The 27,305-nt window shown below is 38.0% G+C and overlaps 1 protein-coding gene across 2 annotated transcripts in view; it reads left to right on the forward strand.

Moving 5' to 3' along the window:
• The first annotated feature begins 7,290 nt into the window (after window positions 1-7,290).
• Grb14 (growth factor receptor bound protein 14) overlaps window positions 7,291-27,305 on the forward strand; it is a 125,656-nt gene continuing 105,641 nt past the window's right edge. For both annotated transcript variants that reach the window (XM_090342726.1, XM_090342727.1), the window contains exons 1-2: window positions 7,291-7,657; window positions 8,882-9,014. In XM_090342726.1, the coding sequence (XP_090198852.1) occupies window positions 7,467-7,657; window positions 8,882-9,014 (324 nt within the window). In that variant the 5' untranslated portion in view covers window positions 7,291-7,466. The remainder of the gene's footprint in view (window positions 7,658-8,881; window positions 9,015-27,305) is intronic.

A 27,305-nucleotide genomic window follows, 5' to 3' on the forward strand; every position in this document is an offset into this window, starting at 1 on the left:
TCTGTGGCTCAATCTCCAATTAACTAGCAAAAAAGCCAATTAACTATAGAGGCATGGCACAAGTAGTAGACTACCAACTGTAAGCAAGAAAACCAGGCCAGATTGCAAGGCCCCAAGGGCAAGTCATGGTAACAGTAGAGTACTGGCTGAACCCTAAAAACTGCTGTTTGTTGCCTGAGATGTCCAATTCTTGTTGAATGTTCCTTGAGGATTCATTTCTATTTTACCTTGCCACTATACTATACGTTCTTTTTTGCCTTTAAAAATATCTGTAATAGTATGTTACAGTGTATATCAAAAGATTTTTGGAATAAAAAATAAAATAAATAAAAATATCTAATTGGGGTGGGAGCTTGGCCTAGTGGTAGAGTGCTCGCCTAGCTTGCACAAAGCCCTAGGTTGATTCCACGTACCACAACCATAGAAAAAGGTGGAAGTGGCATTGTGGCTCAAGTGGCAAAATGCTAGCCTTGAGCAAACTAAAGTCCAAGGAGGCCCTGAATTCAAACCCAAGGCTGCCAAAATATCTAATCATTAGTTCTTTAAAAACATTCTTTTACAGACTAGTCTTAGACTCAGAGACTTGTTATGTAAAATAAGAGATGCCATCAGGTGCAGTGGCTCATGCTTGTAATCCTAGCTACTCAAGAGGCTGAGATCTGAGGATCACCGTTCAAAGACAACCCCGAGCACTAACGTCTGAAACACTTCAATTAACCACCAGAAAACCAAAGTGGCCCTGTGGCTTAAGGGGTAGGATAGTAGCTTTGAGCTGAGGGGCTCAGGGACAATGCCCAGGCCCAGAGTTCAAGCCCCATGACTAATCCAAAAGGAAGAAAGAAAGAAAGAAGAAGAAAGAAAGAAAGAAAGAAAGAAAGAAAGAAAGAAAGAAAAAGAGATACCCATTTGTATCTCATATTTAAGTTATAAAAATGAGAAGGGAACTCTACTCAACCACTGCAAAGAATTAAGTGGCAAGGTCAAATGGTTGTACTCCACACTTCCATACTAATGTCACTGACAGCCATTGGGACTCACAGGTGTAAGAGCAAGCAAAGTTTTGATCTAGTGAAATCAGGCATACACAGGTGTACTGAGAGTCATTCAGTATGTATTCAGCACAAGTTATACAACTTGTGCTTCTAATTGGAGGAGGCTCATACCCTATTGAACTATTGTGGTTTTCCTTTTCAACTTGAGAGAGAGAGAGAGAGAGAGAGAGAGAGAGAGAGAGAGAGAGAGAGAGAGAGAGAGAGAGAGAGAGAGAGAGAGAGAGGCTTTCTAGTCGAGAGTACCTCATATAGTGTCAGATTGATAGTTCTGGAACCTCAGATTTCTTTGTCCCACAAAATAAGAGCAGTAAAAGCAAGCTACTTACCAACTTGCTGAAACAAAGAATTAAGGAGCTCACTTGGGAGTTTTAGGAACTTCTAAGCATTCTAATTTTTATATGAATCAGAGAGAATGTTAGGAGGGAGATGGAAAAAGTACAGATAGTTTATAGCCCGTCAACCCAATTATTGCTCCTAGAAGTTTCATTTTTACTTGGTTCCAGGATTATTTAAATGACTATTCATTAGGAAGGAATACTTAGTAGAAAATAATTAGTAGGATCTTCAAGGGATTGTATTATTTTAAAATAAGGTCTGCACAGGTTGGCCACAGCAAGTAGATAAAACTAGAGTTTAGCTTTTACTCCAGACTATTTATATCTCTGTGAAGCAGGCAGAAGCAATAAGCATCCTACATCTCCAGACAGTTCTTAAAATTATTTGGTAAATTGGTGTCAGACAGGCAGGGAAAAAATTAATTAATAATAAAATGGCCAATGAGACTACTTAACCCGCATAAAATCTTTCAAATTTTAGAAAAGAACTTACAATGGCTTCAAGCTTTTAATATATCGACATTTTCTATTTAATGCTCATAATTTCAAAGCCTGAGACTGAAAATTGAGAGTGTCAACACGTCCTTAAAAACTAAATATAGGATAACCTAAATTGTGTACCAATAAATAAGTTTATTCATATTGTAGATTCCACTGGAAAAATGAGACCAGATAGAACCTACAAAAAAGCATTAAAAATGTAGAAACTGCACCTGAGGAGGTGGAGGCACAGTGGTAAGATCTAAGGCGTAGGTGATTGGTAAAGGGATAATTTAGGGAACAAAGAGAGAAAGGGAGGAAGTGGCGCTGTGGCTCCAGGGATAGGACAGTAGCTTTGAGCTGAACTGCTCAGGGACAGCGCCCAGACCCAGAGTTCAAACCCCATGACCCACAAAGAGAGAGAGAGAGAGAGAGAGAGAGAGAGAGAGAGAGAGAGAGAGAGAGAGAGAGAGAGAGAGAGAGAGAGAGAGGAAAGAAGCACTATAGAAAAGAGAACACTGAAAACTTGTAAACTGAGGAAAATATTGCATCACAGCTTAGGAACACTTATGAACTGCAGGAGTAATAACAATAATAATAATCGTCACTAGTTAAATCTCAGTAAAACTGTTAAAATACAAGAAAAAGTAGAATTTACAAGCAGCCTGGCAGAGGAGACATCATTTTCAAAACAAATGAGAGTTAGACTAACATTAGACTTCTCAACACAAACAGTGAAGCAGTGGAAGGATATGATTAAGTGCTGGAAGAAAGTGATGTCAGTCAATAATTCTAAAGCCAAAAGACACCTTTAAAATATAAAAGGTAGCAAAAAAGGCATCTTGCAAAATTCACCACATCTTCAATTAAAATGCTCCACAACCCAAAATAAAAGTGAACTTTCTCAATTTGATAAAGGACATTTATGAAAAACCAACAGCTAACATCATACTCGTGGCTGAAACATTGAATATTGTCTTCCTAAGACTACAAACAAGAGACCAAAGTATCTGTTCTGGTTAATTCCATTCAATATTATAATGTAGGCTCTAACTAGCAGAATTAAGGAAATAAAGTGCCATCCAGAGTAGAGGTAGAGAACAAAAACTGTCTGGGTTTGCAGATGTAGAATACCTATGGCATTACTAAAGAACAATAAAAACAAACTACTAAGAACAGTAGCCTGATGTCCTTGTGCTGTCTCCCATTAACCTCTGGTAACCTCTGCAATCCCAGCTCTCTGTAGAGTGAGGCAGGAGGATTGCAAATTCAAGGTCAACATAGTTTATACGGTGATATAATGATAACATATCAGAAAAAGAAATCTAGCCAGACTTTGGTACCTGGTATATTTTATAGACATCAATTTGTTTATTTTAAATAGGGTAGGGAAGATGAAAAACAAGATGATTGGAGGGGGAAAGTGTGAGAAAAACATGGGAAGGGGCATCAATGTTCAAGATCTAATATACTCACTACCTGACGAATGTAACTGTAACCCCATCTCTACATCACCCCAACAACAAAATACAATAAATAAAGTGGCCAACAAAGGAAACAAAAAAGCAAAAGGAAAACAAAACTAAACAGCAATATATGAATAGAAACATATTCTGTAAATAGAAAAGATCAATTCCATCAAAAGAAATAACAATAACATCCAAAGATGGGGTAGACAGCTGGGTGTGGTAGCTCACACCTGTAATCCTGGCTACTCAGGAGGCTAAGATCTGAGGACTGTGGTCCAAAGCCAGCTCTGGCACTAATGTCTGTGAGATGATTCTTCTCTCCAATTAACAGCAGAAAGCTGAAAGTGGCACTGTGGCTCAAGGGTAGGGCAATAGCCTTAAGCTGAAGACCTCAGGGACAACACCCAGACCCAGAGTTCAAATCCTATGAATAACCAAAAAAAAAAAAAAAACCTTAGACATACATACATTTAAGAAAAGAAATTTGAAAACTATAAAATATTGACATACACTTCAAACTTTTTGGCACCAACGTATCAGACTTCTTGTTCTAGCATCCTCTGTTAAATGGAGAGTGGGAGAGTAAGAATCTAAAGTTATCCCTTATTAACTTCCATGGTAGAGAAAAATATCTGTTTAGATCTGAAAGTATTTGTTTTTGCCAGTCCTGGGCTTGAGTTCAGGGCCTGAGCACTGTCCTTGGACTTTCTCAAAGCTAGAGCTCTACCACTTGAGCCTCGGCACCATTTCCGGCTTTTTTTTTCCCTATGTATGTGGTACTGAGGAATCGAACCCAGATCTTCATGCATGCAAGGCAAGCACTCTACCACTAGGCCAAACCCCCGGTCTTTGAAAGTATTTTTAAAATCATTTTATACTGTATAATCTAATTTACAGTAATTTCTTATAAATCTAGTATGTTTGTTGTTCAAATTTGGTTTGAAGCAAGCCTGAGCAGGAATGTGCATGAGACTCTTTCCAGTTAGTCACCAAAAAAGCCAATAGTGGAATTGTAGTTCAAAAGGTAGAGGTCTAGCCATGAGCAAAAAAAGCTCAGGTAGCATCCTTGTTCTGGGTTCAAGCCTCAGGATTGGCACCAAAGTATTTAGTTATAAGCTGGAAATTGGTGGTTGTTGGTTTATGCCTGTAATCCTAGCTACTAAGGAGGCTGAGATTTGAGGCTCAGAGTTTGAAGTCAGCCAAGACAGGCAAGTCTGTGAGGCTCTTTTTGAAAACTAGAGGTAGACCTATGCCAGAAATTGGTCGAGTGCTAGCCTTGAGCAAAAAAACTCAGGGACAGTGCCCAGGCCCTGAGTTCAAGCACCAAAACTGATGGAAAAAATTAATTCTTATAATTTTTGGCATATTTTCTTGAAATTCATTTGGGAATACATTCAATAATTAAGGCTGATCTAGAAGACAAAATATTTAGATTCTCATGTTCAACCACCTGTTGCTCCCTGGTAATGGTAACCGCAGGTACCACACATTCTACCCACTGGATTGGAGCAGGAGTGTGGGCCTGCAAATGGATACTTCCTGGGTTCTTACCAAATATAGAATGCCTGAAGAGAAAAGACACAATTGACAGTTTTCCCCCAGGTTAAGAAATTTACCTGGGAAGTGTAGCAGGATACACTGCCTGGAGATATTTCTAGTGATCCTATTCACACACATACATGAACCCACACATGTGTGTGTATATAATTTCATATATTCTTTTCTCTAGCAGAAAGATAAAGCCTTTAGGAGTGTGTGTGTGTGTGTGTGTGTGTGTGTGCATGCGTGTGTGTGTGTGCATGCATGTGTGTGTGTAAGAGAGAGAGAGAGACAGAGACAGAGAGACAGAGAGAAAGAAAGAGAGACTCTGAGAGGAGAGAGAAAAGAGAGAGAAGAGAGTACATATATCTGTGTATATATATCAGAGAGAGAGAGTTGTTGGGAGTGTAGAGAAAACAAACTTCAGTTATTGATTAGCTCTTCTATTGAATATCCAACTGCTATTAATTGTTTTGAGAGGAAAACTGGTTGCAAAAGAGTTCTGAATAAAATTAAGATGATAATGTCTAAAGTTAATTTTTTCTTTGCTTCTTCAGCTCAAACCTATCTGCAAACATATGCATCATTTATATTTTACTGGAATGATCTCCATATATTTCAATGCTTTTACATGAGCCTTTTAAAACCCACACATAGAAAGAATCTAGACCAGAATTTGTAGAATTGGACTGAGTGAGGAATTTGCCTGGCACAAGTCTTCAAAAAAAAAATGTGAGCTGTAAGCCAAGCGCTGAAGAGTCACACCTATAATCCTAGCTACTCCAGAGGCTGAGATATATGATTCTGGGCCAAAGCCAGAATAGGCAAGAAATTCCCTAAGACTTTTTTCTCCAGTTAAGCAACAAAAATCCCAATGTAGAGTTGTGACTCTGGGAGCACAGCACCAGCCTTGAGAGGAAAAGCTAAGTCACAGTTCCCAGGTCCTGCTTTTAAGCCCCAGTACCTCACTCATACCCACCCCCCAAACACCCACAGGCACACATACATGTTTTATTCCTCAGAAACCCATTGGCTTGGCTTGTTTTGTCCATCGCATATATACAGCATCTTGTAGATCACAACCTCCCTGTGACCCAGGCCACTTCTGCTGTTTGTTTGGACCTAATTTTAACATTAGACAAATGAAGAAGTTGGATTGCTTAAATTCTTTGACTCAAAGTCTTTCTTCTTTCATGAAGTAACCCAGGTACTCTTCCTAACCCAGTAACTCTTTGAAGCTAGGGTCACCTAGCTTTGAGCAGTGATTGGTTTGTAACTCTGGTGGGGGACAAAGTTGCTGGCTTCATGGAGAGGTAATGTTTACCTTTCCCAGGGCAGAGGTTGGGAAGGTTAACAAAACCTGAGGAAACAGATGCCAGGGGCAGATGTTACCCAATTTGACTAAAGGACAAAGAATGTGTCAGATACTTGGAAATGCATACATGGGGACTGCAATAACTACAGTAAGAGCAGAAACCCGATCTCCCTACTTTTCAGAATAGGGCTGCAGCATCTCAGAGGCTGGACTCCGGGTACTATTTCAAACAATCTGGGATTTTGATCTGGAAGCTTCTGGATTGAGATCTTGACTGCAATGTTACTAGTGTTATGTTAAACAAGGCAGTAGGAGCTTTGGGCCCCCGTTTCCAATGTTTAAAATTAGGCAAATATCTCATGGTCGAAGCACTGGAGAGGATGGGACATGGTAGAACAGGAATTCATCAAGTGGAAACTGCTCTCATTAAACGAATATTAATCATCTTTCAAACTCCAGACACTTTCAGGTTTACGTGTGCTCTACTGAGAATTCTCCAAATCTGTCATTGTCCGTCATGTTAGGACCCCCTGCTCCCATTGCTCACTCAGCACACGCTGGGCAGTCCAGTGTAGGTAAGAGGTACTTGGAGAAGGGCTGGGTGGGGATAGCCCCACGGACCCCCTGGCACTCCGGTATGGTGGGGCCTGTCATGGCGGCCCAGCAAAGGCCTAAGGTGATCTGAGATGGCCCAGCAGGAACTGAAGGGTGTAAGAGTAAGCCTTGCTCAGATCCCCCATGGCCGGCGATCATGCTGGCTAGGCCAGCACTGGCGCTCTTTCGGTCTCCCGCGGCGCTGGGCCCAGATCCGGGCTCTGCCGGGCTTTCCTGCGCCCACCTGGGGAGGTAGGAGTGCAGGGCCCAGGAGACCACAGCCGAAGCCCCAGCAAAAACCACCAGAAATCGACTCCTGCGCCCCTGCGAGCCTGGGGCCAAGAGCTGGGCGGGCCAGGCGCCCTCCCCGCCCCTCGCGCGCCCTCCCCGCCCCCTCCGAGCAGCGCCTGCCCGCCCGCAGCCCCCTCCCACCCGCCGCTCCTCCCCTCTCCGCACCCTCCTCCCCCTCCTCCTCCGTCCCCTCCCCTCCCCCGCCGCCTAGCACACCGCTGCGCGGCGCGTCCTAGCCGCCCCGGGCAGGAGCGCAGACGGACAGGCCACCGCACCTGCAGGGTGCTTGGGCTGCCCAAGCCGCCCCCTAGCTCCTCGCCTGCCGATCCCCTTCGACCCTCTCTCCTTTCGCCAGGTTGCCTATGACGCCCGAGACCCCGCGTTGGCGACCATGACCACTTCGTTGCAAGATGGGCAGAGCGCCGCAGGCAGGGCGGCCGCCCAGGACTCGCCGCTGGCCGCCCAGGTGCGCGGAGCTGTCCAGGGGACGGGCGACGCCCAGGACCCGGCGCCCGCTGCGTGGCTGCCCGCGCGGGCGATCCTGCCCTCTCCGGACGGGACCCCCGGCTCTGCCGCAGACAGGTAGGCAGGCAGCCCTGGAAGGCTCGGAGGAGTGTTTGGGGTTGGAGGCTGGCTAGGAGGTGAGGAGGCGGTCCTGGGGGTTGGGGGGGGGGGGTGCGCCTTGTGCCCAGAGCTGGGCCAAGTTTGTGAAAGTCTTTGAAGACAATCTCCTGTGAGCTGGCTCCTAGAGCAAAGGCAGGACATTGCGATCTCACAGCGCCTTATAAATAGCGTCACCGTTTCATTGAGATCTCCCCTGTCTTGGGTCTCTGTCCATCCCTGTGCATAGATGGTCAAACTCCAAACTTACTTCCCCGTGCTGCTGCTGCTGCTGTTGCTGCTGCTTTGATGGCCCTATACCTTTTCGGGTTTTTTAAATAAACAGTATTTTTATTATATAGATTAAAAAAATCAGAGCAAGAATGAGCTCATCTCCCACATAGTCTCAACAGCGACCCTAGTACAGCAAAGCATGGATTGACATTTGAACAGTCTTTACTGTTCAACAGTAAAGAAAAGGCTTTAGTTTCCAATCTCTACAGCATCCAATGCCCAGTGCCTTTAAGAAAATGTCTACAATACCCAAATAACATAAAAAATATATATGCTTTAATATCCATACCTTTTCCTTTCAGATTTTGAAAATGTTGTGACCACGGTGAAGTTAAAATTCCTCTGCAGTGGACTAGAGGGCATTTATACTAGCAAAATCAACTAACTCACCTTTTCAGAAATACTGCCTTGCAGTTTAGTTTCTATAAGAACTTGGAAAAATCAACAGACTGTGTGTGGGCAACATTGTGAATGAAATTCAAAGTGAGACAAATCACAGCTATAATTAATAAATCATAACTTTCAGAAGTGTTCAGGAAAATACCATAGATCAGTCCACTAAATGTAACAGTGGCAACCTCTTCAGTCCTTAGAATAATTTTTACTCTAATAATCATATGCTCTATATTGCTGCTTCAGGAAAATTCACCAGTGGGCAGAAAAATGAAGAATCTTTGTGGCATTTTTAAAGGCAAAAAAGGAAAGAAATATTACACGTATGTGTATCAATTAGCACATTGTATTTTGCTCTACAGAAAGTGCATTGCAGACCTCTTCTGCACACTTTCTATAATATCATCGCTGTCATGGGATAGTACATGTTGGGCTTTAGCAACACTTTTTCATCCTTGACAGCAATTACATTTTACATTCTGTTTTATGTAAATTACATTCTATGTTCTCTTGGTGTAGGAGAAAAAAGAAAGATCTTGATGTTCTGGAACTGCCATCTATTCCAAATCCTTTTCCTGAGTTATGCTGTTCTCCATTTACATCAGTGTTGTCAGCAGGCTTGTTTCCCAAGTCAAATTCTAAGAAAAAACAGGTATGTGTGTTTATTTTTAATACAAACAAAATATTTAACAAAGATTATTCCCTATAATCTATTCCCTACAGAATGTCTTTTGGTTGTCTTTTAGGTTCTCAGCTTTCTCAACTGCGTAAGGGGAGGATAAAAGTCATTTCTTAGTTTATTGATTTACCAGAGTGAATAGATCAAAAGTGTAGTGCTTGGGTGGGTTGGAGAGCTACATGGGATGGTAGATTATCCATTCTAAGTTCCAATTTTAATTGGAAGGCGGTGGGCAGTGTTTGAGAAGGTGAAATGGGGTTTGGCTATTTCTTTAATACCTTCTTTCATCTTAGTCATTACAACAATACCAACCTCATTTGCCAAAGACAAATCAATGAGGAAGGAAATGGCAAAATGGAATGGAATTTAGAGCCAGATTTAAATCCTCTTCATTTTACAAAGTTCCATACTTCAAGAACTCTGACTACAGAAGGCTTATGATTTTTTACAACTAGAAGACATGTACGCACATATGCCAATCCTGGGGCATTGTCCCATAGTTTTTTGCTCAAAGCTCTACCACTGGAGCCACAGCTCTACTTCTGGCTTTTGAGGATTAATATGAGGGAGATAGGAGTCTCACGGACTTATCTGAACGGCTGGCTTTGAACCACTATCTTTAGATTTCTGTCTTCTAAGTAGCTAAGCAAATAGGCATGAGCCACCAGTACCTGGTTAGAAGATAAAATTTTGAAAATGACTTTTTTTTTCTCCTCTGAAATGTAGCTTTTAGTTTGAAATTGACAAGGACAAATTAAAAATAATAGGTAAACAATGCAAAGTTAATACATGATGATTGCATGTTTTGAGATAAGAGATCTGTGAATCCTAGAGGAATTCATATCTTGTAATCTATTTCCAGTTGGCAAAACAAAGAAAAGCTTCACTTGACAAACTGCACTTGTTCTTAGGCGGTAGAGGTAATAATGGAGGCAGCTATGTTCTCATAGTGAGGGAAGGAGCAGAGAGGGGAGAAGGCAGAAGTCACTGCCCCCCACTATACCTTTATTAACCTTTAATTGCTTCAGTGATGTGGGCCTATACATTTGGAAGTTGTGCAAATACCCTTGGCAGTAGATATATGCTCAATAAAATAGGACAATAATTGGAGTACGACATTGGATATAAGTACATTCTTTGGAGAATTGGGGATTTGACATATAATTGACTATAATTTGGTTGTGGATAGATAAAAAGGAGATTCTTCTGGAGGTTCTACTATCATGGATAAGTTTGAAGTCAGATCTCAAAAAACCAAAAAGGCTTATTTGAATATCCAATTTCCTTCAGAGTTTGTCTTTCAGTTCAGGATACTGGGGTGATATAGATTTGACCTAGTGCTATGTTGGTGACAAAAGTTGATTCAGGTTGTCCCTGACGACCAAAGTAGGAAACAAAATGTCTGATGATGATATAATATTCAGTTGGAGGAGTTTAGTCACTAATGGAAGGATTGTTACATTTCCCTCACCAGGCCAGGCATTGTACACCTTGGTACTCATAACTCACACAAAACCCATCATTTAACAAATCTGAACTTTGATTTGAGGTTGAGGTTGGAGTTGGAGTTGAACAGAAAAAGAAGAGTAGAAAGATAGGGGCCTAGGCATGGAATGAACATGAGAGCTGGAGGATCTTAACTCATGACTAAGCTGAGTAGAAACATCTGTAAGACTCCATCTCCAAAATATAGCTAGCAAAGAAGGAAGAGTCATAATTAGAGGCATGGTTCAAGTAGGAGAGCACCAGCTGAACAGTGAAGCTGAGCAAAGTTCCAACCCCAGTATGAGGAGGAAAGAAGTATTGGTATGTTCAGGTTAGTACAGTGAGGAGAAAGAAAGATAGATGGTGAGGTCTCAGAGTTAAGGTGTTTTGTGTGGGGGAGGAGAGTCAAACAATAAGACATAGTGGACATGTTTTTCAAGTTAGGCTTAGCAGATTAGAAAATAGAGAAAAGATGATACAGTGATATTGAGTCCAGTAGTTGCCCTGCTCTTTTGAGTGTCCTATGTTCGGAAGCTCAGACTACTGCACTCACATAGCCAGCTGTGCTTTTTCTTTTCTTTTCTTTTTTCCTTCTTTCTTTCTTTCTTTCTTTCTTTCTTTCTTTCTTTCTTTCTTTCTTTCTCTTTTTTTTTTGAGTAGTTAGCTCTGGCTCGAATTCTAGGGGCCAAATCCACAGTACTGTCTGCCTTTCAAAGGCACTTCCTGCCCATCTATTTCTAGGCCCAAGGGCTGGACTAGTATTCCCTGTGAAGAGAACATCTCAAAATTGTAGAGAGGGAAGGTTCCTTTTTGCCTTAAATATCCTTTTCCCACACCTAGACTTTGCAAGCAGAACTGATTTTGATTCCTTTGGACATGCTCAGTTCTTTGCAATGAGAGAGGTTTTGAGAATATCTGACGGTGTCAGTGATTTCCCCAGGCTCAGTGTCTTTGTGACACACATATCCTTTTTACATGATGCTATTTCTGGCCCATTTCTCTCTAGCTTGGGTTGAGATGATGTCAATGATAGTATTTTCTTGCGTTCTTCTACTGAATGTTAACTTATTTTTGAATCATTACATGAAGATGTTTCTGTGCTTTATATTGTCTTTAATTTGTTTCACAATTTCAGACATTTTAGAAATTCCTTCTTCCCCAAAGGAAAAGTGAATCATTGTTCTTATATATGTATGAATGCCAAGAAAATCTGAGAGTCTCCAAAGGAGAAGCATTGAAAATTTCAGTCAGAAATCTCTTTTTGGCACTCTATAACAGAATTTGAGATCCTATATGGTGCACCACTGGTAAAGTACTTCTAAGTCACAAATAGGGAATGCTTTAGCTTGTTTTGTATGTAAAAGTCCCAAACTATATAATGTTATGGGCTTTCAGTGTTATTACTTTAAAATGACAGAATGAAAAATCTGTCTCTATTTTTGAAATGCTCAATACATCAAACTCTACCCCTAAAATTTCTTTGGGTTTGCTAATAGCATGCAAATTGATAATTCAGCAATGATCAGTTATATACTACACATATATCTATGCATATATAAATATAGAAACAATTCAGTTATATGTGTTGCTATATATTAAGATAACTTACATTATGAATTTGACCTCTTTTAAAAATTTCTGATTAAATTTGGTATGTAATTTAGTAGTAAGCCCTAAACACCTATTACTGAAGACAAATTGGGATAAGAGTTAATCACTGGCAGTTTATGTGACTTGTAAATGGGTAGAATATAGTCATGGTGCATTTTGAAGATTAAACTTATGAAAAACTCTGAGTTTGGAGGGATGTGTTTTTCACAAATATGTAACTGGGCCTAGGAAATGGTAGGCAGCTAAGAGTAACACAATTAGCACCAGAAATCTATGTTTTTCAAAGATTCAACAGTTTCATTTTAGGAAGACATAATTTCCCAGAAAACAATGATTGTAAAATAATATAAGTAATAAGCACACATCAGCATGGATTGTTAAAACTATCCATAACATGAATAGCATGGGTGATAAATATCATTTCTTAATATTCTCTAAGATCCTAAACCTTTTCTCTTGTTTTCTACTGCTTCTTGAAGCATAATTCTTTGTATTTTGTCTTCGCATTTTTCTTTCTGAAAGTTGATATGAAAGATCTGTCAAATAACTGGTTATTTACTAGTATTTATTTGTGTTATTAATAACCAACTTTTATATACAGTATACCGTCTATTGCATTTTGTTTCCCGAGAATACTAGGAAGTCTGTCACCTACGTGTGTGTGTGTGTGTGTGTGTGTGTGTGTGTGTGTGTGTGTGTGTGTGTGTGTGTGTGTGTGTTTGGTCCTGGACTTGAACTCAGGGCCTGGGTGCTGTACCTGACTTCCTTCACTCAAGGCTAGTGCTCTACCCTTATAGCTATAATGCCACTTTCAGTTTTCTGTTGGTTAGTTGGAGATTCTCACAGACTTTCCTACCTGAGCTGACTTGAAGCCTTGCTTCTCAGATCTCAGCCTTTTGAGTGGCTAGGATTACAGACACAAGCCAGGCTATGTCACCCACATTTTAAGACTTAAAAATTTTGAAGTGATTTTTCCATACTTACATTTTAAATAAAGAAAAACAATGAGAATATCTTATCTCTATGTAGTTTATTTCCCCCCCCCCACACACAGACACTTTTTTTTTTGGTCATTTGTGGGACTTGAACTCTGGGTTTGGGCATTGTCCCTACGCTCTTCAGCTCAAAGCTATTGCCTACTCTTGAACCATAGCACCACTTTGGTTTTCTGGTGATTAATTGGAGATGAGTCTCATTGAATTTTGTTCCCTGACTGTCTTTGAACCATGATCCTCAGATCATACTCAGCCTCCTGAGTAGCTAAGGTTATAGGTGTGAGTCACTGTGCCTGGTTATTTATTTATTTTTTCTTTCTATGTATGTAGTACCAAGGAATCGAACCCCGGTCTTCATGCATGCTAGTCAAGCACTCTACCACTAGGCCAAATTCCCAGCCCAGTTCACCCTTTTTAATACCACTTCAAGTCTGTTTTTTTTTTTTCCGAAGTAAGCTTTCATTGTATATTTGAAAATAATTAAGAAATTAGTTTTCTACTTTCTTTTATTGTTTCAGGGATTTTCAAGAGATAAATTGGTCTCTGTTCTTTCTGATACATTTAAAATTCCAATTTTATGTGCTGAACCTGTAAGAATAACCCAAAATGACTCTTGTGTGGCTGCTACATTTACTAAACTGTCACTTGCTCATTTCTCTCATATGCACACAAATAGAGAACAGCTCTACTTCTTGTACTCTCACTTCTCCAGACACAGCAATTATCAAGATTTACCTCATTTACTTTATCTAGTCTTAAATTTTTATTTTCCTTTTCACAATAGTTCAGAATAAATTTCAGTTATCCTGTCATGGCAGTTCTACCTAGCTTTATATTCATTTCTGAGAAACCCATTTAAAAAATATAACCCAAATGCCATTATTCCCTTGCAAAAATAACAATTTCTTGGTTTCATCTAAACTCATCTATAATCAAATTTTCTCTGTTGGAATGGCACATGAAATGTTCAAATTACAACTGGTTGTGTTTCAAAAGTCTGCAAATTAGCTCTTCGGAAGCTTGAATTCATTCTCAGATGGAAACAGCATCATAAATTTTATTCTAGCCCTCTAAGCTATTTTACAAAATCTCATTTGATGTGTCATGAAACACAAATATATATGAAGAGAGAATAAAAGAAGCAGTACTTGTTTCTATTAGTATTTCAAACAAATCTGTAATGGTAGAAGCAATTTATTACTTTTTAATGCCAGTACTCGATGAATACCCTCCTTTTTGGAGAAGCATTTAAGGAAATACACATCTCTGTAGCTTTGTGAAAATCAACTGTAGAGCAGTGTTTCTTGAAGTGTCATCACTAAAACACCTTCCGTAGAATACGTGGTCTTGCAAAACCCATTGAGTGATGACCTTTGAGAAAGGACAGGGGAATTTGACTTCCTGTGTGTCTTTATCTATGTCACATGTACAAAATCTGTGCTATTTTATTTCCTACCACTTTCAGACTCAGTTAATCTGATCTTGCAAAACTGTGAACAAAGTTATTTAGTTGAGAAAAGGTAGGGAAATTACACATGGACTTTAGTTGGTGTTTTAGCCATGTATTGATTGTTAGAGAAAATAGAACCTCAAGTGAACTAACTATAGCCTGTAAGGTACTGTTTTTGTATTTGAAGGCCAAAAGATCACCAATTTCATGAGATACTGAAGTGGAGAACTAGAAGGTCAGCAATAATCAAAGCAACCATTTTCTCCTTTCTCTCATTTGTCCTCCCATAAGTACACTGAATACTCTCTGAATTTCCTTGCAAATCCGCCTCATGCTCTGTCATTTCTCTGCATTATTGCTTGCTAATGGCTGTCTCTAAATCTTCCTCTTATTAGTAATTCATTATTGAGTAACTACTGATTGGAGTTTGTGTCTGGAGAGAGAAAGAGAGATTATTTCAGTGTATCCTGCTCTCACCCAATTATAGCAAAAGGAAGAGAGAATCCCTGCTCATTCAGCAAGTGTGTGTGTGTCGGGGGGGTGTCTGGACCTAAGTTCTGTGTGGGCTACAGTTTCAGAAGGTATGGCATAAGAAGACAGGACAGAATAATAGATAGCTTAGTGCCATGGAATAGGGGATGATATAAAACAAAAACAAGGTAAGCAGGCACTAAAACCAATTGCTTTCAGGTATGATCTATGTTGACTTACTGATTGGTTTACTTGGTAGTCTGTCAAGTAAACAGTGTCCATTCCTTTGTCTCAATTCATTTGATTTCCATAGAGTGTATTTATTAGACAGTAGTGTTTATAGATGCCACATTTCCATGATGGTCAATGTTAGGCATTGTCATGAGTGTACATTTTAGATCAGACAAAGTGTAGACACATTTGTGTCCCTTAGTCCTTGATAATCAGAGATACCAACTCAGGGTCCTCTCCAGCTCATACTAAGCTAATCTTCATTTTAAGCAGAGGACAATAGTCTCTCCCTGTTTTAAAGATGAAATCCTCTAGCAGATCTTGTATTTGTTAAGTTTTTATTTCCAGCTTGAAGCTTAGTTAGTTTGCAGAGAATATTTGCAGTCTAATTTTTATCTTCAATTTAGGTTTTATTGTTTACTTTTTGAAAGACTACCTTCTGCTTTGTCCTCCCTATGGGAATATATTATGTTCTATCCAGAGCAGGAAGAATGATGTCATCCCTAGTTCAATATAATGTGGATCTTGTACTAGAAAAGATTTTTTACAGTTTTTTATAGACACTACTTATGAGGAATAGTAATGAATTCAAGGTGCATGACTGTATGTATGTGGATGAAGATCTAGGCTTCAGAATTGTAGTCTTAACAGGTTAAAAGACAACTCAAAGAAGACCTGAGGAAGTGACCACAAGCCTTTGCCTGGATAAGAAATAAACAGGAAGATTCAGAATTAATTTACAAGAAAAATGGGAGAATTGACAAAGGGAAAGAAACCTTCTTTCCTTCTTTTTGCCCTAAACACTGAAATTTCAAAGTCACAGAGAAAATAAACACCAACAGGAGGTTTTAGATGCTTAATAAAATGCTTATATTCCAAAAGATGATTGACAAATTGGTGGTTATTCTGTTTGTTCCCCAAATAAATGATAGGGCTGTAGAAGGCCTAGTACCTCCCAAGCAACAGATAGACAAGTCAAAGTTATCTTTGGCCTCTCTGGCTCTGGAAGTTTCTTCTCAGCCACCATGAATAATTTCACATAACGTTACTAGATTTCATTTGACAAAAAATGCATTTAAAGTGCTGTGGGGCTAGGAACACTAGAACAGTCTGTATGAGGATAACAAGAACAGTGTCAAGTTAAATTAAAAAGGTTGTATCACAGTCAAAGTTTGCCTAGTAAGAATATGATCCATCTGGGAGTTTGGAATGGGAGGTCAAACTTAGAGCAGAAAAGGTGAGATTAAATGTAAACTTTTAAAATTTGTACTGGCATTGGGATTTGAACTCATGGCCTGAACTCTTGCTCAGTTTTTTTTTTTTCATACAAGGATGGGGCTGTACATCTTAAGCCACACTGTCGCTTCTAGCTTTTTGCTGGTTAGCAGGAGATAAGAGGTTCTCAGATTTATATGTCTGGGCTGGTTTTGAACTTGATCCTCAGCTGTTACAAAGATAAGATACTTTGCCATACAAATGAAAACATTTGATGCTGGCATAGGTCTAAGAGATAATATGCATTAGTTTGAGTTTGGCTTCAAGGGTGTGGAATGGTCACAACAACTGTGTTCTCTAAATTCTATTTTCTTCATTCTGAAACCATCATATGGTTGTTCAAGACAAAAACAAAGGACACAATTTTCTGGTCCAGTTAATTAGTCAACTGCTGCCACATCCTAATTTAAGCCATACTTGTCATACACGAAGAAACTTTAGATGATCTGGTTTCCACATTAATATAACATGGGCTATACACCGTATATGGCATATCACTTATTATTAGCTAAACTTGTAGAATAACAGATCACATCATCTCACTGATAACTTTATAATAAAGTCTGCATTTCTTATTTTGGCCTACAAGTCTGCATGTGGTTTGGCATAGTTTACTTCTTAAACCTCATTTACATTCTATTCTTTGTTCATTATGTTCAAGCCACAGTCCTACCGAAGTGAACATAGCAAACTTCTTTCTGCCTCAAGCCATTGGCTTGACTGTATTCAGAAATGCTTTCCTGGCTCTTTATTTACATGGCTAATCCTTCTCTCCTTATTTTTTGGGCATCAGTTTAAGATTAACCCATCAAGATAGCCTTTTTGACCAGTTTACCTAAGTAGCTTGTCTCTCTGCTGTTTTTTATTTATCTGCCTGTTTTCCTTCCTTCCTTTCTTTTTTTTTTTGCCAGTCCTGGGCTTGAGCTCAGGGCCTGAGCACTGTCCTTGGATTTTCTCAAGGCTAGAGCTCTACCACTTGAGCCTCAGCACCACTTCTGGCTTTTTTCTAAGTATGTGGTACCGAGGAATCGAACCTGGGTCTTCGTGCATGCTAGGCAAGCACTCTACCACTAGGCCAAACTCCCGGCCCCTCCTTCCTTCCTTTCTTTTCCCCCATCACTTTCATCAGTTTACCTTTTCCACTATGCTTGCCAAAATAAATTCTATTATTTACTTGGCATGAATTATTTTTTTTTTTTGCCAGTCATTGGGCTTGAACTTAGGGCCTGAGCACTGTCCTTGGACTTTTCTCAAGGCTAGAGCTCTACTATTTGAGCCACAGCACCACTTCCAGCTTTTTTTCCAGCACAGGCCTTTGTGCATGCTAGGCAAACACTGTACTACTAGGCCAAACTCCCGGCCCCCATAAAATTATTTTTGCATCAAGTGGTTAATCTTGGATTCATGTTGTTAGGATCTTTTGCTGAAATAATTGATAAGTAAGTAGTTACTGAAGCTAAATTTAAAATTGAAACTAGGTTTATTAAATCAATTTATTTTGATATATTTCTTCTAATCAATGGTCTTCATTAAATAGTTAAAATATTTCTACTTCTATAAAATATTCTGTCTTCAAAAGAAAAATTACATGTTCAGCTCCTGTATTACCAGTGGAATATTTTGCTTTCATTAACACAAGAAAATTTGACTATGTGCAATAAAGCTAGTGAAGACATTTGTGATTTTGTGCATTACTTTTTTTCATATATTTTTATTGTAATTAATAGAAGGGTTACATTATATTTGCCAGATAGAAGGTGCATTAATTCACATATATTGATACCCTTTCTCATGTCTTGGTCCCCGTTTCCCTCCCCCCCCCCATTTTGTTTTTCCCCCTTCCCTATCCAATTTCAAATAACCAAATACAAATATATGCAATATATCAGATAACAAAGTGAGATACTGTAACAATATGAGATAACCAAGGGATTACTTTTATATATAATTGCAAGCCACTATAGATCAGTGAGATGCTGTGCTTTCTTTGTTTTCTGTATATTCATAAAATTCACTCAAGAACTTTAAATGGAATATCACATGGGCTTTTGTCTCTCAGACCAAAGTGAAGATACTAGAAGATGCTTTAATTATTAAGTATTAATGGCACTGATGAATGATTTATGCCAAAGTACATCACATGGAAATGGGGAGACACATGTCCCTTAAACATACATGAAGATGTTCCAAGGGGAGGGTACTCACATAGACATAAGGGATCTGGTTTCTAGATGCACTCTGTCCTACAACATACCTTGCTGAGAACCTGTCGGTGTTCTGTCAAGATCTTCTTAATATAAAATATTTTCATAAGCTTTGCTTCTTAAAAAAATCATATACTAGATAGTGGGCTGATTTTTTAAGAAGTGTACTATTTGGTTTCATTACAATATAAGAAATTTTTCTTTTAAAATTGTGATTAGTGTGTCTAGTGTTTTTTTTCTTGAATAATATGCTGGTATGAATTTGTAAAGTTCAATTTTCTGATTAGTTTGATTTGAGAGTGATGACTTTACTTTTTTAATATATTGTTGACATTCATCTCAAATTGGGTGAACTCAATCTGAAGCCTTAAACTTTTTAATGCAAATATACCTAATACAATGAGAAACACATTTAGGAGAAAAAAAAGGTAGAAAAGGATCATGCAAAGCTATATGAGTGTGTTTGATTTGGAGAAGGTATATATATAATAAACATTTTCTCAGAGTTTTTTTAAAATTATGTTACTTAGACCAAATTACATTTAACTCAAAGAGGAGAAAGTTATTCATGGAAAAGATTTGTTGGTGAAGTATTCTGCAATCGAGAACATGAATGACTCTTATCAGGTACCAAGACTTTTTCAAGTTAGGATAGTTATCGATTTGATCTTTTATTCTGCTATAGGAGATCCTTATTAGTTTATAGTTGGTTCATAATTAAAGATGATTTTAGCTCACATGAGAATCCAAAGGTTAACATTATCTTTCTTCACACATCCTGTATTACTTCTTTACTCTATTAGGTCAGCTTTTATTACTATAACAAAATGGCTGAGATCTTCAACTTAAAAGAGCAGAAGGTTATTTTAGCTCATAGTTCAGGAGAACTTAGTCCATGGTTATGTTGCCCCATGTGTTTTGGACCTGTGGAAAGGCACTATATGGTGAGGGGGAGCACCAAAGTAGGGCATAGCTCTTTACCTTCTATTGTATGGGAAACAATAGAGGTGAAGGTGTTGGGATTTCAGTATCCTTCAAGCACACTCTCCCAGGCACCTAACTTCCTTCCACTAAGTCCTACTTCTGAGAGTTTCTTCCTTTCCCAATGGCATGACAGAGTTGGGACCAAGCTTTCACACTTGGGCCTTTGGCAGGCATTCTGAATCCACACTCTAATGGTTACCCACCTTCCTTTTAGCAATTGCCATCTAGTATATTTGTACATACATGTGCTTATGCTCTGCCTTTTCCCGCTGGAACACAAGCTATAAAGGCAGGAACTTTATTTTGTTAAGTTATATTTTAATCAGTATCTAGCTAGTAAACAAAGGCAAGCACTTAACAGCACCTGAATAAAATTTTGATGAATGAATATATTTTTTTAAAGATTGAATATATAAATTGGGAAGGAACAGAGAAGTTTGTCTAGGAACACAATCATAGTTTAATATGAATGACACTAAAATTGCAAAGAAGCTTAGAAAGTGAAATTTGGTTTATGTTCTGGAAGGGTGCCTGGTATTGTCAAATACTGAAGGAGCTCCTAGACAGAATCAACATTTGTCTATTGTGTTACCACTATAAGCACATTCTAAATTTAGATTACCCTTGCTCAGAATAAATTCCATTCTTTGTCTCTGGTCTTCTTGCAAGCATTTTCAGGCTTTTAAATGGCACATGAATGCCATTTAAAAAGCACTCATGCTTTATGGGGCAGAGTCTACTAAAGCTTTCAGTTGGCCCACATTCACAGTGGAAGATTACTTTCATTCTTGGGAAGGGTGACATCTGGTAGGAAGCACAGTATTTAGAAGAAAGGGCTACTTTGGTATTATTTAACTGTGTATTGGCAAGACGCTGGCCAGTATCTGGTTTCTCTTTAGAGACATTTTGCATTACATTACAGTACTCTGACTGTGCCCTGCCAAGAAAATTAAGATCAGCTGGAACAGTCTGTAGGTCATTGGCTTGGAATCTTAGGGCACTGGGAACTTGATGTTTTGTTTTAATGACCTCATTGAGGCTGAACCTGCCTTTGTCCCCAAAAGCATAAGGGCTCCTTTACAAAACCATGTCGGCACCTTGGGAAAGATATGGGAGAGGTTCTAAGAAAAAATGACTAAACATTTGAAAGAATTTGGGTCAATTTCCCAACTGAGAATACTTCATAAGTTATGCCATTCTAGCTGAGAAGTAAGAAAAGGAGACATAAAGTCTCTATCTTTCACTTATCCACCAAGTTTCATGATGGTGACATTCTGAAGGTGAAAGATATACTTTTAAGAAAAATGAAATGGAAAAATGTTCACACTTCATATAGTAGCTCAGGAGTATTTGCTCTCTGTCAGCTATGCATTTTGAAGCTTCCTAGGGAAAGACACTTCCGTATTTCTGAGTGGGGATGAATATGTGAGGCTGAGCAGTGGCAAAGTGAGGAGTTGTGTGCCCTAGTATAGCTAGGATTGGGGCATTACATTTTTCCATTTTAGGTGATTCTGGTGGATGGATTTGAGAAACCATAGTGTAGTTTGTGGATCTGTGAGATTTCTTTGTAACCCTGAGTTTAGAAATGTGTATCATATTTCTCTTCTCATTTTCTCTCTAGATGAAGTTCTTTCTCTGACATATATTGGTACCTGTGTCATTAATATAGAGACTAGTAGCTATTGAAGAATATATTCTGTTACATTTTCTTATGTCTCAACAGGACATTTCTCTCACTGAATTTTCTGAAGACAACTTTATGCCTCAAGACCTACTTCTCAGTCCTTAGTTTGAGTTCTCAGGAATTTGAGACAGTTTGACTACTCATTCCTTCCTAAAACACTTGAATTTTTTTCCTTCTAGGTTTTTGTTGTAGGATTTTAGTGTTTGTGTTCTTTTAGGCTTCACCTTAAAATTATTTTCATTTTACTGGATGATCTCATCTGCCTGTATAGTCGCAGCTATGATACTGTCATTTGAGGTTCAAGTTTTATTGTTCACTACCTACTCAGTATCTTCATTCATACAACCTATAGACATATCAAATCCAGTATTTGTCAACCAACTTAATGCTTTTCCTGGGGAATTTGCTCTTTCTCATCTGTTACCCTTCAGTGGGAAAGGAATATTCTCCACCGATGTCAGAAAATCACAAATCTTAGCTTATTGTCAGCTTCACATTCTTCCTCTCTTCCCTTGGTTAGTGGTTTACTGAGTCTCTTTGAGAAGACAACTCTGGTATTTTTCCACTTTTCATAACTTCTTCACTGTTGCTGTATTTCAGACCAAATCATCTCTTTCATAACTAGCTTGAGTCGCCTCACTGATTACTCTAGCTGTCAGTTGTCTTTTATTCCTTGAAGTATAATAAGTTCTTAAAGTTTTAAAAGGATTTTTGTTGTTGTTAAAGAGGGAAATTTCACAGGATATAAAATTAGCCATGTTAGTGTTCAGTTCACTGCCATTTAGCTCATTCACAATGGTATGCCATCAACGTTTCTCTAGTTTCAAAACATTTTCATCACTTTATAAAAAAAAACCCTGTGCCTATTAAACAGTCACTCCCATCTCCACCCAATGTCAGCCACTGACAGCCATTAATCTGCATTAGGTCTCTATGGATTTGCCAATTGTGAATATTGCATAAAAAATAGTACCATACTGTTTATGACCTTCCAGTCTGGTTTCTTTTCATTAGCCCATTAAAAATTTTATTCATGTAGGAGCTTGCAGGAATAATTTTTTCAAACCATGAAAAAATTTCCAACATATGAAGATGAAGGTATTTTTCGTTTTAGAAAAAAAAATATGCACATGGTTGCTTTTTAACATTCCTTTGATTTGTTTTGCTTTTTTTCCTTTCTTTCTAGTATAAGGGGAACACTAACTTAACATTTGCATATATATACATATATGTATATATATTCCTGTCCTGGTTTTATACCTTTGTAACACCTGGTAATGCCTGGTAGTGCTATGTAATAAGTTTTCATATTTATGTGAAATACATTGTATGTATATAAATCTACAACCTACTGTTTGCCCTTGACAACTTTGATTAACCCATATTTGTGAAACTAAAATTTCACTATACATATAAACATCATAATTTATACATTATTTCTTCACTGAAGAAAATTACTATCATAACAGGTACATTATGTGTAAATGTGTGCAGATATTTTGTATAATATATCTTCATACATTTTGCACCATATGAGTTCATTGCCAAAGTACAATACAAAGTTGGTACACCCACAGGTACTATACTCCTATTACCACAACTTAAAAAAAAATGAACAACTAGTATTTTAAGAATGTAGCTATTTGTTGTTGTTGTTGTTGTAATGCATTTTTGAGCCTGGCTTACTGTGTTTAATATATAATTTTTTCCAAGTCATTCCATTTCCTAATGAATGGTGCAATATCATTCTTCCTGATGGTAGGTATAATTATGTGAAACTGTTCCAAGCATTTCATTTGGAACACACTAAACTTATAAAAACTTTTTAGTTTTTTTAGTGTAATTTTATTTTTCTTAACTAGGGAATGGTCAGGACTTTACATGAAAGAAATGTTTACCTGCATCATTGTTCTCCTGTGTTTAAGTATATCGTTTCAAAGCATGTTTATGGTGCTTCAAGGGAAAAAAATCCCTTCCCTCATTGGAATGGCTTTAGGTTCCCTGATTAGGTCAGTTGTATTTCTTTTATAGTTTGTTCATTTTACCACTGTTTCTGATTGAGTGAGCTTTATGTGGTCAGCAGAAGCCATCCTTGCATTTGACATTAATATGGTTTCTAGCTTCTAATGTCCTGCCTGTTACATACTAGGGTCCTCTATAAACTGCTGAATGAATCTAATGTCTGTTAACACTCACACCAAGTATGATTTATTTCCAAAATGTCTGATAGATGTCCATCTTCTCTTTGTAAATGATTATGGACATTTTAAATGATAATGAGCATGTTTTGCTTATGATCAGTAAAATCTTTCTCATGTTCTACATGAAAGAATAAGTTCATGTATAATTGTTAGAGAAATTAATTAGCAAACATTCCTGTAGAAATTTGACTGCATAACTATTTAAAGCTCAAATTTGACCCTTAATTTGGCATGGTAAGGGTTTCATACAATTTCATTATTTCATTGTTATGGCTATCTCTTTCAGTTTTGCACTGTCTTCATTCAAGTGTACAAAGAGAGGTAATTTTAAGTGTTTGAAATTATATCATTAGGAAATAGCAGTGACAGACTATAAACTCAGACTGCAGAAATTCAGGAATTTGCAGAAGTCTCGATCTTCTCTGCTTCCTTTCTTTGCATCTTTTCTTTTTTAGTGTGCTACTGTACTGAAGCTTGTACTCAGGGCCTCATGGTGCCCTTCTTTAGTTATTTTACCCAAGACTTGCTACTCTACCATGAGCCACATCTTCATGTCCTTCTCCTTCGCCTTTTTCTCTCCCACACCCCCCCCCAACTCCTCCTAGTCCTCCTCCACCTCCTTTTCCCTCCCTCCCTTCCTCCCTTCTCTTTTTCTTTCCTTTTTTCTTTTCTAGTTAATTGGAAGTAAAAGTCTCTCAGCTTTGTCTGGATGGGCTGACATTGCTCTTCAGCTCTCAGCCTCCTTAGGAGCTAGGATTTAAAGTATGAGTTATCAATGTTTGGCCTTTGCTTCCTTTTAAAATAAAAAAAAATCAAAGATGAACAAGAAAGATTTTTAAACAGGAGGTTAGGCTCCTTCTAGGAATGGTGTAGCAATTAGAATTTTTGAGGTAAACCTTGCTGAGAAATCCTTCTAATATGTATAACCCGACTGATGAGTTTGGAACAGTTTCAGATGTAGCCAAGTACTGGCCTAGACTTTATGAGTTTATTTGTAGATATATAAAATTATTGTACATTATACAAAACTAGGTTCTAAAAGTATTTTTTGTTCCTTTGGCATAAATGAACACATCCTACCTATATTGTGAGGGTCTGTGTATAGTTTAAAGTACTGTGACCTCTTTTCTTCTGCTCTGATTAATTAGCTATGTATATTTGCTTTTATATTAGTCATGACACAATTTTCAGATGTATTGCCATTTTTTCTGCCTAATGTGTGAATGTACTATATAGAAACCTTGGTGTTACTACAGTTTTGTAGATGGGAAAACAAGGTAGTCAAAGTTGATCAAGAAATAAATCATACAGATAATGCTTGCAGAAATAAAATTTCAATCCAATTTTCAAATTTCAGTTTTAGTCATGAATAATTATCATAATAGTGGTAAGTAGAATTCTATTAGAAATAAAATACATACAACATACTTTATATTCTATTTATTTTATAGTCTTTCTCTACCTTCATAGTGCTTTTCCCTTTGGTATTAGTATACTGCTGTAAAGAGGTATGAAAAATTATTATTGCTATTATTAAAAATTTTTGTACTATTACTGGGGCTTGAAATCCAGGTCTTGGTATGGCTTAGCTTTCTTGCTTTATCACTTTAGCCTCCAGTCTATTGTTTTGCTGGTTAATTAGAGATGAAGTTTCACAGGCTTTTCTACCTCAGCTGGCTTTGAACCTTTATCTTCTAGGTTTTATTCTCCCAAATTGATGGAAATATAGGCATGAGCCACTAACACTGAGTTTGACAGTTTTTCTAAAAAATATTGTTTGGGGAGATGTCAGAAATTTTTAACTTTTATTTTATAGGAATTTGAATGAGTTTCAGAATTATACTGGAAAACTGGATTATTTTAAGAATGGGTACATTCTCTATGAAAAAAATTAGCTGTGTTCTGGGGTATTAATTTTCATGGACACATCCTTGTCTGAAAGCTAATTGAGCTTTAAGCCAGTAAAATGTTGCTCTAGGGCCAGGAGTTAGGCCTAGTAGTAGAGTGCTTGCCTAGCATGCACGAAGACCTGGGTTCGATTCCTTGGTACCACATACATAGAAAAAAGCCAGAAGTGGTGCTGAGGCTCAAGGGATAGAGCTCTAGCCTTGAAAAAGCCCAAGGACAGTGCTCAGGCCCTGAGCTCAATCCCAGGACTGGCAAAAAAACCAAACAATATGTTGCTCAATGGTGTAAAGAACAACTATTTGAAACATGTGGAAAAAATGCATTTTCACAACTCTTGTTTTCCCTATTGGTGGACTCAAGGATACTGGCAGAGAGAGTAGAGATTTGGTGTTGGATCTGAGTAGTACATGGTCACTATTAAGGCAGTCAAATATACATGATTAAAATAAATGTATGAATGAGTACAGATAATACTGTTTCTGTTTTCTTTTTCTTTTTTCCCCCAATCCTGTGGCTTAAACTCAGGGCCTGGGCACTGTCCTTGGGTTTTCTCAAGGCAAGTGCCACATCTGAGCCACAGCACCACTTCTGGCTTTTTCTGTGTATGTGGTACCAAGGAATTGAACCTAGGGCTTCATCCATGCTAGGCAGGCACTTTACCACTAGGCAACAGCCTGATAATACTATTTTGAGACATAGAATTAAACATAATTCTGTAGTACTTAGAGACTGACTTGAATTCCATGTTATAAATTAGTACTTTTCTTATTAATCTAATCATCTTTCATAGAAAAGTTGTTTTCTATGGGATGCTACAAAATATCAATTCTCAGACCTCTGTGGTCACATCATATTCAGAGTTTTGGGTAAGAAGTGCAGGTTCCTTGTTTGCAACTCAAGAGAATCTATCTCTATAGTCTAAGACAAATTTAAGAGGCTGCGGAAAGAAGAGTCTTATTGTTTTGATACATCTTTCCTGTGGACCACTTTTGCAGAAACCCTAGTATAATTTCATTGCAAGTTTTTGAAGAACAACATTTCCCCTTTGGAGGAAGGATTGGACAATCTCCCACGGGTATAGTAGGAGGTGTTACTTATACATGTACATACTTTATATGTATTTGTGGTTATATAATATTTTCTAAGGACAACACTTTTCTAACTGTTTATGACAACTTAAAACTGGTTAGTTGTTCCTGAGGTTTTAAACTGGGCTACCCCTGGAATTAAAATACTCTCATTGTTTATGAGGTTTGTCATTGTTCTATGATTGTGCCATCAAAGTAAAGGACACAGGGGGGCGCTGTTTCAATATGCTTTTGTCTAGAGAGAAGGCATTCTTTGATAACTGGAGCCTAGGGAGCTCTTGTTTTAGCAGAATTGTTCTAGATTAAGGTATGAATTAATTTCATTTAGATTATTAGAACAATAGCATTGGTTGAAACAGTTGATTTACTGTATAATGAACAGTGAACTTCTTAGGAGATATATGCAAGAAGTATTTTAGACATGCATGTAATTCTGGGTTCTTGTTTTCACATAGTTTTATGTGTAAATATTCTAGGTAGCATCTCTTCTAGGTTGAGTTTCAAATTTTTTTTTTAGTTGTGAGAGTTAAGATTCTGATATACCAAAAGACTGGTTAAGTCTGAAATTGCAATTGGCAATATCTCCTACAGATTATAGTGGAATACTATTTTGTAGTGTTTTTTTCTGGGAACTGAAAATACATATTAATGAGACTCTATATTACATCATTCCTTTC

Source organism: Megascapheus bottae, chromosome 12 (assembly GCF_031878675.1).
Source record: "Megascapheus bottae isolate mThoBot1 chromosome 12, mThoBot2.hap1, whole genome shotgun sequence".
Taxonomy (NCBI): Eukaryota; Metazoa; Chordata; class Mammalia; order Rodentia; family Geomyidae; genus Megascapheus; species Megascapheus bottae.